The 13514-nt window shown below is 40.4% G+C and overlaps 1 protein-coding gene across 1 annotated transcript; it reads left to right on the top strand.

Annotated features, from left to right (window-relative positions):
- The first annotated feature begins 1538 nt into the window (after positions 1-1538).
- Positions 1539-2610, top strand: LOC143925355 (taste receptor type 2 member 40-like). Its single transcript, XM_077449925.1, has one exon. It carries the CDS (start codon positions 1607-1609, stop codon positions 2537-2539), a length of 933 nt encoding a protein of 310 aa, XP_077306051.1. The 5' UTR covers positions 1539-1606; the 3' UTR covers positions 2540-2610.
- Positions 2611-13514: the final 10904 nt, after the last annotated feature.

The raw sequence follows: 13514 nt of genomic DNA, 5'->3' as shown, positions 1-13514 counted from the left end.
GCTCCTCACCTACATATGTCTCTAGTCCACCTCCCAAAGAAGTAGGACCCCTCCATGTACCCTTGGAGCACAAAGCTTCTGATAGAGGTAAAGCATGTTTTGGTCAACCTAAGGAAAAGGCCTGGTGGATCTGTCTCCTTATGATCAGCTAAGGCCAACCCCTGAGTACTAGGCGAGTAGTTTTTCTGAAGGACCCACACCCTCCATCAGGAACCGGATGACTTTTGGATTTAGCTGATCACATTTGCATACACAGTCCACCTAAAAACGTATTAAAAGAGGAGTTTGGCCAAAACTTTTTGGTGCCTGTGGTCACAGCAGTGAACTTTGTTTCGTTCTCCTGTGACCCAGAATTAGCAGACAATGAAGGCGCAATGTTGGCTGACGTCACAGAGCCGCTCCATGCTCTGTAAGGAACCTGCCAATAATATCGGGATCCACCTATATACCCAATCATCAGCTGGCTTAAAGTGGTTGTAAACCCTTACAAACCACTTTGACCTAAAGGTAAGCCTAGATTAAGGCTTACCTGTAGGTCCAAGAAGTATCTCCCAAACCTATACGGTTTAGGAGATATTTGCCCGAAGACGGGCACCTCTGTCTACGGCGCATGCGCCGTAGACAGCGGCGTGCAGGCGCACTGAGCGTGGCATCCTCGATAATGAAGATGCCGCACAATGACGCTCGTCTCGGCTCCCGTGCGCATGTGCGGGAGTGACGTCATTGCGGCTTTGCCGAATGACAGCGGCGGAGCTGCGAGACCCCACCGAGAAGATGGATGCGGCGGACTACAGGGGACAGCGGTGACTTCGCTGGCTCCTGTGTCAGGTAAGTGACACATAATGGGCTACTATGCGGTGCATAGTAGTCCATTATGCTTTGCCTTTGCAGGGAATGAAAGAGGAAGTAAACTCATCAGGGTTTATCCTCTTTAAGCTCTCAATGTACCACTGAGAGGCTCAGCCTCCCACCCCTCCCCAGCCTGGCACTCCAGTGAGAGCTGCCCTCTGCTCAGAGCAGACCTGAGAACTGAGCAATTAACGTTCTTGTGATTGCTCAGTCTTTAGGCTTAAAGCTGGTGGGGGAAAGCTAAAGCATCAGATGGGATCAATGCTGCAGCAGGGAGGAGTAGAGTTTTTTTTTTTTTGTATTTTTTCACAAATCTCCTTTAACTAGTCGGCTTTAAAAAAAATATATATAACACAAAAATTCTAAATGCATATGTCTTTATTTATTTAATTAACTCCTGTTATAAGCATTAAATTCAGTATGTTACAGAAATGAATCCGTATAACATGAAGCTACAGCAGCTTTATGCCTGATTTACTTTGAAAAGCCTAAAACGTGTTCAGTACAAATACAGATTTAGCTGACGGAGGACATTTGCATCAATTTTAACCTGAGGATCAAAGGATAATCCCATAACCCCCCCCCCCATTGATGTCATCAGGTTGCTTCAGGTGGAACAGAATCGTCTATAAATTACTCCACACCTATTGAGTCTCGTTCTATTCACCTGAAGGATACCCTAGGATTAGATGACTTCTCGCCTTCAAAAAAATTACTATAAGTGGATTGACTGTTGACTTTCAAGTCTTTGCCAGAAATGGGTTTAGATAATATCGTCATCCCATCTTATGCCAAAATATTTTTTGCCATCTTTGTGGTGGAGATCATTATAGGAACTTTCACCAATGCCTTCATTATACTAGTCAACCTCAGAGACTGGCTGAAAGGTCAAGTCCTGAACTCCAGTGATCGGCTGGTGGTTTCTCTCGCCCTTTCGAACACTTGCTGCGTGTTTGGGAATGCTGCCAGTGTTGTATTCTACATATATTTTACAGGGCTTGTGTTTCTGGATTATGTTTTTTATACCTTGTATGGTGTGATGATGTACACCATCTTTTCCAGTTCCTGGCTGTCTTCTTGGCTGTGCTTGTTTTTTTTCTTGAAGATAATTACTTTTAAAGGTGGCTGCTTCGAGTGGATGAAGATGAAGGTTGAATCGTTGGTTCCTTGGCTGATATTCTCATCTCAGGTTATATCCTTCTTTAGCTCACTTCCTTTTATTTGGACCACTACAAAGGTGTTTTCATCAAATTTCACATCTTTAGATCTTGGGGCCAACCAAACGTTCAAGGTTATTGGATATAAAATGAATGACTCTTACATCGGTTTTTCAATAATAGTCAACTGTTTTGTACCGTTTTTGATTGTCATGGCCACCACGGGTCGCATCATTGCTTCGCTCACTTTGCATGCCCAACACATGAAGCAAAACATGGAGGATTCCCGTGGAGCAAGCCTGAAGGTCCATCGAATGGCTGCCAGAACCATGTCATCTCTTCTTGGGATTTATTTCATTTTCTATATGGTGGAGTTAGCTCTAGGGTTCCTTCCAATGGACAGCCCAATGTACTGGATTTGTCATGTGCTCATTTTGGTTTTTCCTAACCTCCAATCCATCATACTTATAATGGGGAACTCCAAGTTGAGGCAGGTTTGGTCAGACTTGATGAACTGCAAAAAGAAACCTTAACAAGGCAGTTCAAGCCAACGTTTTTAAATGTGCGATAATCAATTTAGATTATGTATGGTGAGGTTGGTAATTACATGGGCATTTTCACCTGATTAAAGATAATTATTAAAGTAGAAACTCTTACAAAAATGTTTTATTAAATTTATTCCCTACTCAGCGACCATCATCTATGCAAATGTTGGGCCGCGTACACACGCGCGGACTGTTCGCCCAACTTTGTCCGCTGAACAGTGTTTGGGCGGACAGTCCGCTCGTGTGTGGGCTTTCAGCGGACAGTTTCAGCGGACAGTTTGACGGACAAGGTTTTTCGGAAATTCCGTAAAACTGTCCGCTGAAACCTTGTTTCAGCGAACAGTCGGCTCGTGTGTAGGCTTGTTCTTCAAACAAAGTTGCGCGCATGCTCAGGAAGGATTTTCACGCCGAAAGCTATAATGCAGTGTATAGGACGTCGTATTTTTCGTCCCGTCGTATGTGCCGTTCACGTCATCGCGCACGGTTTCAGCAAACTGTTCGTCCGTCGTGTGTGGCCATGTCCGTCCATGCTAAGTTTGAGCGGACTGTTTGCCGAAACTGTTGGACGGACAAAGTTGGGCGAACAGTCCGCGCGTGTGTACGCGGCCTTGGAGTTTTGGCAGTTGCGGTCATTCTGGTGTACAATTCGTTCAAGTGAGTCTCTGGGTAGAGATTTAACACAACTTGAAACTATCCTGATACAAGATCAAAAACCAAATCATGTTATATCAGTACTGTATAAGATGTTTATTATTAAAAATCACCCGGACCCCCCAGAATATATAAATAAATGGGTTAATGAGATCAATGCACAAATTGAGGTTGGGGAATGGGAGAAGGCATTTAATTTCTCTCACTGTTTATCACCGTTGATTAAAGCACAAGAGACGAATTACAAACTGCTCTCAAGATGGTACTGGAGCCCAGTGACACTCCACCGTATTTACCGAGAAAAATCGGCTATATGTTGGCGGTGCCATAGAGACACACTGCTCCACATCTGGTGGGAATGCCCCCTAATTTTTAGATTCTGGGAAAAGCTTATGCAATTATATACAACAGTCACTGGGGAGGTAATCCAGAATACACCACAAATTACCCTTCTCTCTATGTTACCAAGAACATATAAAAATGTTAAAAAGAATCTATTAGGATACTGGTTGACGGCGGCAAGAACTGTGATACCGCGGCACTGGCGCTCAACCCAGTCGCCTACAATAAATGAATGGGCTCTAGAAATGGATAATATAGAGAGAATGGAGATACTCTTAGCACAAGAATTAGATACATATGAAAGGTGCCTCTTGGTTTGGACTCCATGGAGACAACATAGGAAATTGGTAAAAGATTAGTGAACTAGGAGGGAGGAGAGGGGAGGGAGGGATCCGTGGAGGAGAGAGGAGAGAAAAGTGGGGAGGGGGGAGAGGTTAGATATACAGTATCCCCCTTTCCTCCTCTCTGTTGGGTGTTTTTTTTTTGTTTTTTTTGGGGGGAGGGAGGGAAGAGGAAATAAAATAATAAATGTGATTATTATGCATGTAAGTGATATATATGTTTGAATATTGTTTAATTATGTGTAATGCTTTATAATAATTGAAAATAAAAATAGAATTGGAAACAGAAATGTTTTAGTATTTCAGAGAACTGTAAATAAAACAGGATTGAATTATTTTCTTTTAATGTTCATATTTTCTCTCCCTGTCCTGTAACGGTCTTGTAGACCAGGGATCTCCAAACTACGGCCCTCCAGCTGTTGTGGAACTACACGTCCCATGAGGCATTGTAAAACTCTGACATTCACAGACATGATGGGAATTGCAGTTCCTAAACAACTGGAGGGCCGTAGTTTGGAGACCCCCTGTTGTAGACTGTTTGATTTACTAAAGGCAGTACATTTTTCAAGGAATTTTGCTCAGAGTTTCGTGAATGAGGTCTGTTCTCCCTGACTTGTGCAAGAAAAAATTTTTTTTTTTTTTTTGCTGTACTTTCCTTGCATGTGATTGGGTATTGGCAAAGTGAAATTGCAGCACATTACACCACCAAGCTCTGAGGAAAAATTCCCATCCAAAATGTAAGGTCCCTTGTAAAAGCCTATTCAACCCCTTTGTCTGAACTTCCTGTTAATGTATACATGCCCCAGGTGCCAGGCCAAATGTTAGAGTTGTTAGGTCTCATTCCCATGGGTGTACCGATCTGCACACCCCCCCCCCGTGGGGAGCCATCTTCACCTGCCTGGGATGCACAGCTACTCCATGCATCCACATGTCAGCAGTCCCATTCATGTCTATTGGGATGCAACAGCTGCATGGCCACGGCTGCTGGTTGCAGTTTGATAGATGTGTGGATGCGTGGTCTTGGGTGCAAACAGTGGTGGATATTTTCTAAAACTGGAGCGCGCAGAATCTTGTAGAGCTGTGCATGGTAACCAATCGCCTTTTAACTTCAGCTTGTTCAATTATTGGTTTCTGTGCTGGTTGGTTTCTATGCAGAGCACCAGATTTTGCATGCTCCAGCTTTAGTAAATCCCTTCCCTGTCTGTGCGTCCATACAATCACTGTGTCCCAATAGACATAAATGGGACTGCCAGCATACAGAAGCATGAAACACATGTTCATTCCATGCCAGTGAAGATGGGCAGCTACAGTGGACTGTAGACATGTACACTGTGAAAAATGTGTTTGTTTTGGTTTTAATTCAGTTTTTTTTCCGGGTCATTCGTAATGATTGAAATTCGTTATTTAGAAGAAATTCGTAACTTCGGAAAAATTCTAATTTGTTATGTTCCATTCATTTAGATACGGTATTCGGAAATTCTGAAGTTCGAAAATTCGAAAATCCAAAATAATACCTAACTAACTAATAATAACTATAAGGCCGCGTACACACGCGGGGACTGTTCGCCGAAACTGTCCGCTGAAACCTTGTTCAGCGGACAGTCCGCTCGTGTGTGGGGCTTCAGCGGACAGTTTCAGCGAACAGTCCGCGCAACAAGGTTTTTCGGAATTTCCGAAAAACTGTCCGCTGAAACAAGGTTTCAGCGGACAGTTCCCTCGTGTGTAGGCTTGTTCGACAAACTAAGTTGCGCGCATGCTCAGAAAGGATTTCCACGTCGGAAGGTTGCATTGCAGTGTATAGGACGTCGAAATTTTCGACCCGTCGTACGTGCCGAAACGTCATCGCGCACGGTTTCAGCAAACTGTTCGTTCGTCGTGTGTGGGCAAGTCCGTCCATGCTAATTTTGAGCGGACTGTTCGCTGAAACTGTTTGACGGACAAGGTTGGGCGAACAGTCCCCGCGTGTGTACGCGGCCTTACTAACTAATAAATTATAGGTATTGGAATTTCCTTTCAAATTTGGCTGTTTGTGAACATAAGGAATTTGACTTTATACAAAGTTACGAAATAACGAATGACGCATCTAAATGAATGTAATGTAATGAAGTAATAATAATAATAAATAAGAATAGAAGGTTTTTATTATTATTGTTATTATTATTATTATTATTTATTATTATTATTATTAGGTATTGGAATTTCCTTTCAAATTTGGCTGTTAGTAAATGTAACAAGTATGACTTTATCTGAAGTCACGACTTAACCCAAAATAACGAATGCCGCATCTAAATGAATGGAACGTAATGAAGTAATAATAATAATAACTAAGAATACAAAGTTTTTATTATTATTATTAGGTATTGGAATTTCTCTTCAAATGTGGCTGTTAGTGAACATAACAAATATGACTTTATCCGAAGTCACAACTTATCCCAAATAACGAATGCCGCATCTAAATGAATGGAACGTAATGAAGTAATAATAATAATAATAATAATAATAATAATAAAGAGGAATACAAAGTTTGTATTATTATTAATATTATTATTATTATTATTATTATTATTATTATTATTATTATTATTAATAATATTTATTGTTATTATTATTATTATTATTTATTATTAGTAGTATTATTATTATTATTATTGTTAGGTATTGGAATTTCTTTTCAAATTTGGCCGTTAGTGAACGTAACAACTATGACTTTATCCGAAGTTACGACTTATCCCAAATAATGAATGCCGCATCTAAATGAATGGAACGTAATGAAGTAATAATAATAATAATAATAATAATAATAATAAATAAGAATACAAAGTTTTTATTATTATGATTATGATTATGATGATTATTATTATTATTATTATTATTATTATTATTATTTGTTTTTTATTATTATTTATTATTATTATTATTATTATTATTATTATTATTATTATTATTAGGTATTGGAATATCCTTTCAAATTTGGTTGTTAGTTTATGTAATGAATATGACTTTATCCAAAGTTACGACTTATCTGAAAAAAACAAATGCTGCATCTAAATGAATGGAACGTAATGAAGTAATAATAATAATAAATAAGAATACAAAGTTTTTATTATTATTATTATTAGTAGTAGTAGTAGTATGAGTAGTAGTATTTATTTATTATTATTATTAGGTATCGGAATTTCTTTTCAAATGTGGCTGTTAGTGAACGTAACAAATATGACTTTATCCGAAGTTACGACTTATCCCAAATAACGAATGCCGCATCTAAATGAATGGAATGTAATGAAGTAATAATAATAATAAATAAGAATACAAAGTTTTTATTATTATTAATATTATTATTATTTATTATTGTTATTATTATTATTATTAATTATTATTGTTAGGTATTGGAATTTCTTTTCAAATGTGGCTGTTAGTGAACGTAACAAATATGACTTTATCCGAAGTCACAACTTATCCCAAATAACGAATGCTGCGTCTAAATGAATGGAACATAATGAAGTAATAATAATAATAATAAATAAGAATACAAAGTTTTTATTATTATTATTATTTGTTTATTATTATTATTATTATTATTATTATTATTATTAGGTATTGGAATATCCTTTCAAATTTGGCTGTTAGTTAACGTAATGAATATGACTTTATCCAAAGTTACGACTTATCTGAAAAAAACAAATGCTGCATCTAAATGAATGGAACGTAATGAAGTAATAAATAAGAATAAAACTTTTTTTTTAATCATTATTATTATTATTTATGTATTATTATTATTTATTATTATTAGGTACTGGAATTTCCTTTCAAATTTGGCTGTTAGTGAACATAACGGATATGAATTTTCCAAAGTTACAAATTATCCAAAATAACGAACGCTGCATCTAAACAAATGGAACGTAACAAAATAATAAGAATAAATAAGAATACAAAGTTATTATTATTATTATTATTTTTATTATTTATTATTATTATTTCGTTACGTTCCATTCGTTTAGATGCGGCATTCGTTATTTTGGAAAATAATTTTTTTTTAAATCTTCTTTTAAATTTGAAAAAAAAATTCCAATACATATAATTTATTAGTTAGTAATAATTATTATTATTGGTTAGTTATTATTTCGAATTTCCAAATTTCCATTTTCAGAAAAATTTGTTAAACGGGCCTTCATTAATTAGAATATAAACGAATTTGTCAAATTTCATTGAAAAACAAATTCGGAACATGCACATGTCTAGTGGTATGTACCAGTGTGCCGTATGTCAGTACACCCACTCATGCCGTGTACACACGATCAAATTATCTGGCGTACCTAGTCCGACATACAATCCGACGGATAATCCGGTGGACTTTCTACCGAACGGACTTGGCCACACACGGACACACAGAAATTCCGGCGTTTGCTAGCGCGATGGCGTACAGCACGTACGACGGGACTAGAAAAAGGAAGTTCAATAGCCAGTAGCCAATAGCTTCCTTTTTCGTACTTGCTTCGGAGCATGCGTCATTCTTAGTCCACCGTACTAGCATACTGACGAATAGTGATGGCCGAACGGTTCGCCCGGCGGTTGTTTCGCGGCGAATTCTGGCTGTTCGTGGTCCCCCCGATCGGCGGACTATTGCCGCCGTCCTCCCGGCGGACTTCCGTGTTTTCTGTGTAAAAGAACTTTGAACTATGATGACACATCCATCATGGGGTACAGGACAGCCAATTGAGACATTACAGCACATGGACATTTGGACATTCCTCCTAACTTATAAATAGACCTGATCCGGCGGCCATTTTACATTCTTTCTTCTGTCACTATAGGGAGAGGTTGCTGTGTGGAGCAGGGAGAGATTGCAGTGACCCAATTCGCTAGCTATTTGGTCCACAAAAGTTCTTTTCAGGACTGGTATAGGTGTTAGGTGTAGTTGAGGATATAGGTTTGAGGCAGTGCTGTGCTACTGATTGTTGCAGCAGCCTGAGTGTCTTTTGTCAGTTTAGAGAAAGGGACAGGACGCTGTGTGCTGCAGGGACAGTCAGTTTAGTCATTAGCTGTTACTATCAGGTCCACAAAAGTGCTATTCCAGTTATTGTTCCAGCAGCCTCTGTTTTGTCAGTTTATATAGGGACAGGCAGGAAGCTGTGTGTGAGGCAGTGAGGGTCAGTTTAATCAGTAGCTGTTACTATATTAGGTCCACAAAGGTTCTTTTCAGGACTGATATCAGTGGTATGGTAATAGGCTTGTACACGTATAATATTCTTTCTTCCAAATATAGAAAGAATATTATACTTGACTGCTGCCCTTCTGCTGCAGTCTGCTAATCAGTCACAACCTACTTGTTCCACAAAGCTCCTTATAAATAAGGACTGTTAACTTGGTCTGTCTAGGGTGCACAGTACATAGTGTTGAGTGAGGTACAGTCTGCTACTCTATAAGGACTGGTATCGGTCCACAGTACATAGGGTTGAGGTGCACTACTGCTAACTGACCGCTGCCCTATACTGCAGCAGTCCTTCATCGGTATAGGGACTGACGTACAGTCTGCTAATCAGTCACACACAACCTACTTGTTCAACAAAGGTCCTTATAAGGACTGGTAACCTGGTGTAGGGTGCTACAGTACATAGGGTTGAGTGAGGTACAGTCTGCTATTCTGTAAGGACTGGTATAGGTCCACAATACATAGCGTTGAGGTGCACTACTGCTGACCGCTGCCCTATACTGCAGCAGTCCTTCATCAGTATAGGGACTGACGTACAGTCTGCTAATCAGTCACACACATGTATATGTCTATAAACAATTTTTTAAATCGAGCACACAGACCTTCTTTGTTCATTTGGCTCACTTCCTTGTCCAAAAAAATCACACCGTACTATATGCCCATACCCTCCTCTTTGAAGAGGTTGAGCGGTGTTATATTTCTACTGGGGCTGCTTATTATGAGGGGCTCCCACCATCCCTGTGCTGTGCTGACTTCCTCCTTTGGCTGCTTATTATGAGGGGCTCCCACCATCCCTGTGCTGTGCTGACTTCCTCCTGGGGCTGCTTATTATGAGGGGCTCCCACCATCCCTGTGCTATGCTGACATCCTCCTGGGGCTGCTTATTATGAGGGGCTCCAACCATCCCTGTGCTGTGCTGACTTTCTCCTGGGGCTGTACCTCTGCTGTGCATATTATGAGGGGCTCCCACCATCCCTGTGCTATGCTCATTATGAGGGACTCCCACCATCCCTGTGCTATGCTTATTATGAGGGGCTCCCACCATCCCTGTGCTATGCTGACTTCCTCCTGGGGCTGCTTACGGTGCAGGTGTCAGTGCTGTATATCACGGGGCTGATGTCAGTACTCTCTATCACGGTGCTGCTGTCAGTGCTGTATATCACAGTGCTGGTGTTAGTGCTTTATGTCACGCTGCTGATGTCAGTGCCCTCTATCACGGTGCTGTTGTCAGATGACTCTATCACGGTGCTGGTGTCATTGCTGTATGTCACGCTGCTGGTGATCATCTCCTGCACCCTCTTCTTTGCCTACCCTGGTCCCTGACCTTCCCTCTCCTCCATTGCCTTCATGCGCTCCACCGTCCTTAATTGTCACAACAATTTCTCATATAAAAAAAGAATGCTTGTAGTTGTCGATCCCAAATTCACCTCATACATGTGTTATGTCATTGGCCATGTGGTGGGACTATGTTTGCACAGCTATTAATTATTTTGTGGCTGCAAATTTGACCTGTAGGTTTGCAAAGTTCGCCTCCCATTGAAGTCAATGGGGCCCGCCGCAAATGTTCCGGTTCGCGAACTATCGTCCGCGTTCGCGGTCCGCGTTCACGTTCTGCGTTCGCGAAACGTCCCGTCAGAAGTTCGTCCATCACTACTGACGAACGTATTGTCCGCTGAAACCCAAGTCCGACGGGAAGATTGGACTGCAAAAATACTTTCTTAGTCTGCCGGACTTCTTGCTGGAAAAGTCCGCTGAAGCCCACACACGATCGAATTGTACGCTGAAATGCGTTTCGGCGGACTAAGTACGCCGGACAATCTGATCGTGTGTACGCGGCATTACAGTACATGCGATCACTCTATTTAAGAGGCTGACTTGAGCTGATTGACTTAATTAAGAGGCAGGACCTGTAAAACAGTTGCAACAGGTTTACATAAACATGTACAACAATATATATATATATATATATTTTTTTTTTTTATGTGTTTGGGTTTAGATGCACTTTTAATAGGTTTTTGTTTAACCACTTCAGCCCCGGAAGATTTGGCTGCTCAATGACCAGGCCATTTTTTGCAATTCGGCACTCCGTCACTTTAACTGAGAATTGCACGGTCGTACGACGCTGTACCCAAACAAAATTTACGTGTTTTTTTCCCTACAAATAGAGCTTTCTTTTGGTTGTATTTGATCACCTCTGCGGTTTTTATTTTTTGCGCTATAAACAAAAGAATACCGACAATTTTGAAAAAAACACAATGGGGGGTTATTTACGAAAGGCAAATCCACTTTGCACTACAAGTGTACTGCAAATGCACTTGATAGTACACGGAAAGTGCTGTCGCTGTAGATCTAAGGGGGACATGCAAGAAAAAAAAAACAGCATTTTTGCTTGTACATGATTGGATGATAAAATTTGCAGAGTTGCCCCTCAGATCTACAGCGATCTACAGCAACTGCACTTTCAAGTGCACTTGTAGTGCAGAGTGGATTTTCCTTTAGTAAATCGACCCCAATATATTTAACTTTTTGCTATAATAAATATCCCACATTTTTAAAAAAAAATTTTTTTTTTTCCTCAGTTTAGGCCGATATGTATTATTCTACATATTTTTGGTAAACAAAAATCTCAATAAGCGTATATTGATTGGTTTGCACAAAAGTTATGGTGTCTACAAAATAGGGGATAGATTTATGGCATTTTTATTATTATTATTATTTTTTTTTACTAGTAATGGCGGCGATTCGTGATTTTTATCAGGACTGCGATATTGCAGCGGACAAATTGGACACTTTTGACACATTTTTGGGTCCATTGGCAATTATACAGCAATCGGTGCTATAAAAATACACTGATTACTGGCAGGGAAGAAGTTAACACTAAGGGGCGATCAAGGGGTTAACTGTGTTCCCTGGGTGTGCTCTAACTGTAGCGGGGAGGGCACTCTCTAGGAGGATAGAGAGAGATCGGTGTTCATACTAAGTATCAACACACGATCTGTCTCTACTCCCCAAAAAAAGAACCAGGATCTGTGCATTTACACACACAGATCTCGGTTCTTCCTCTGTCTCAAGTGATTGGGCACTCGGGCGCTCACATTGGCTCCGGGCACGCGCACCTCCGGCAGCGTGCCCACACCCTTAGTGGCCAAAAGGAAAAGCGACATAAGGTAACGTCGATTTGCCCAGCCGAGCCAACCTGCGACAGTAACACTGCTGCGGCTAGCCCGGAAGTGGTTCATTTTACTGAAACGTTTCACTTGATGAAGCTGCTATGCTTGTATGAATTTAAGGAAGTACCACAATACACTTTATCTTTAGCTCTAAAATTTGTTTTTTTAACCGCTTGCCGACCGGCTCCTGTAGATATACGTCGGCAGAATGGCACGGCCGGGCAAAGTAATGTACCCGTACGTTACTTTGAATTCCCCGCCATGCACACGCCTGCCTTGAGCTCCGTGAGCTGAAGAACGGGGGAAATGCCGATGTAAACACAGCATCTCCCTGTTCTGCCTACTGACAGGAGACTGATCGTCTGCTCCCTGTCATCGGGAGCAGCGATCAGTGTCATGTCACTGCTAGCCCATCCTCCACAGTTAGAATCACTCCCCAGGACACACTTAACCCCTCCCCGAGCCTACTAGTAGTTAACCCCTTTACTGCCAGTGACATTTTTACAGTAAGCAATGCAATTTTATAGCACTGATTGCTGTATTAATGCCGATGGTCCCACAACTGTGTCAAAATTGTCCAACGTGTCCGCCATAATGTCGCAGTCACAATAAAAATCGCTGATCGCCGCCATTACTAGTAAAAAAAAATTATTAATAAAAATGCCATAAAACTATCCCCTTTAACCACTTCAGCCCCGGACCATTTTGCTGGCCAAAGACCAGACCACTTTTTGTGATTCGGCACTGCGTCGCTTTAACTGACAATTGCGCGGTCGTGCAACGTGGCTCCCAAACAAAATTGACGTCCTTTTCTTACCACAAATAGAGCTTTCTTTTGGTGGTATTTGATCACCCCTGCAGTTTTTATTTTTTGCGCTATAAACAAAAATAGAGCGACGATTTTGAAAAAAACGCATTATTTTTTACTTTTTGCTATAATAAATATCCCCCAAAAATATATATAAAAAAAAATTTCCCTCAGTTTAGGCCGATACGCATTCTTCTACATATTTTTGGTAAAAAAAAACGCAATAAGCGATTATTGATTGGTTTGTGCAAAAGTTATAGCATTTACAAAATAAGGATAGTTTTATGGCATTTTTATAATTTTTTTTTGTACTAGTAATGGCGACGATCAGCGATTTTTATGGTGACTACGACATTGTGGCAGACACATTGGACATTTTTGACACGTTTTTGGGACCGTTGTCATTTATACAATAATCAGTGCTATACAAATGCAGTGATTC

The sequence above is a fragment of the Lithobates pipiens genome, unplaced genomic scaffold (assembly GCF_037356315.1).
Source record: "Lithobates pipiens isolate NorthernLeopardFrog02 unplaced genomic scaffold, aLitPip1_a1.2 Scaffold_22, whole genome shotgun sequence".
Classification (NCBI taxonomy): Eukaryota; Metazoa; Chordata; class Amphibia; order Anura; family Ranidae; genus Lithobates; species Lithobates pipiens.
Note: the sequence above shows the minus strand (reverse complement) of the source record. Positions and strands in the feature narration are given on the sequence as shown.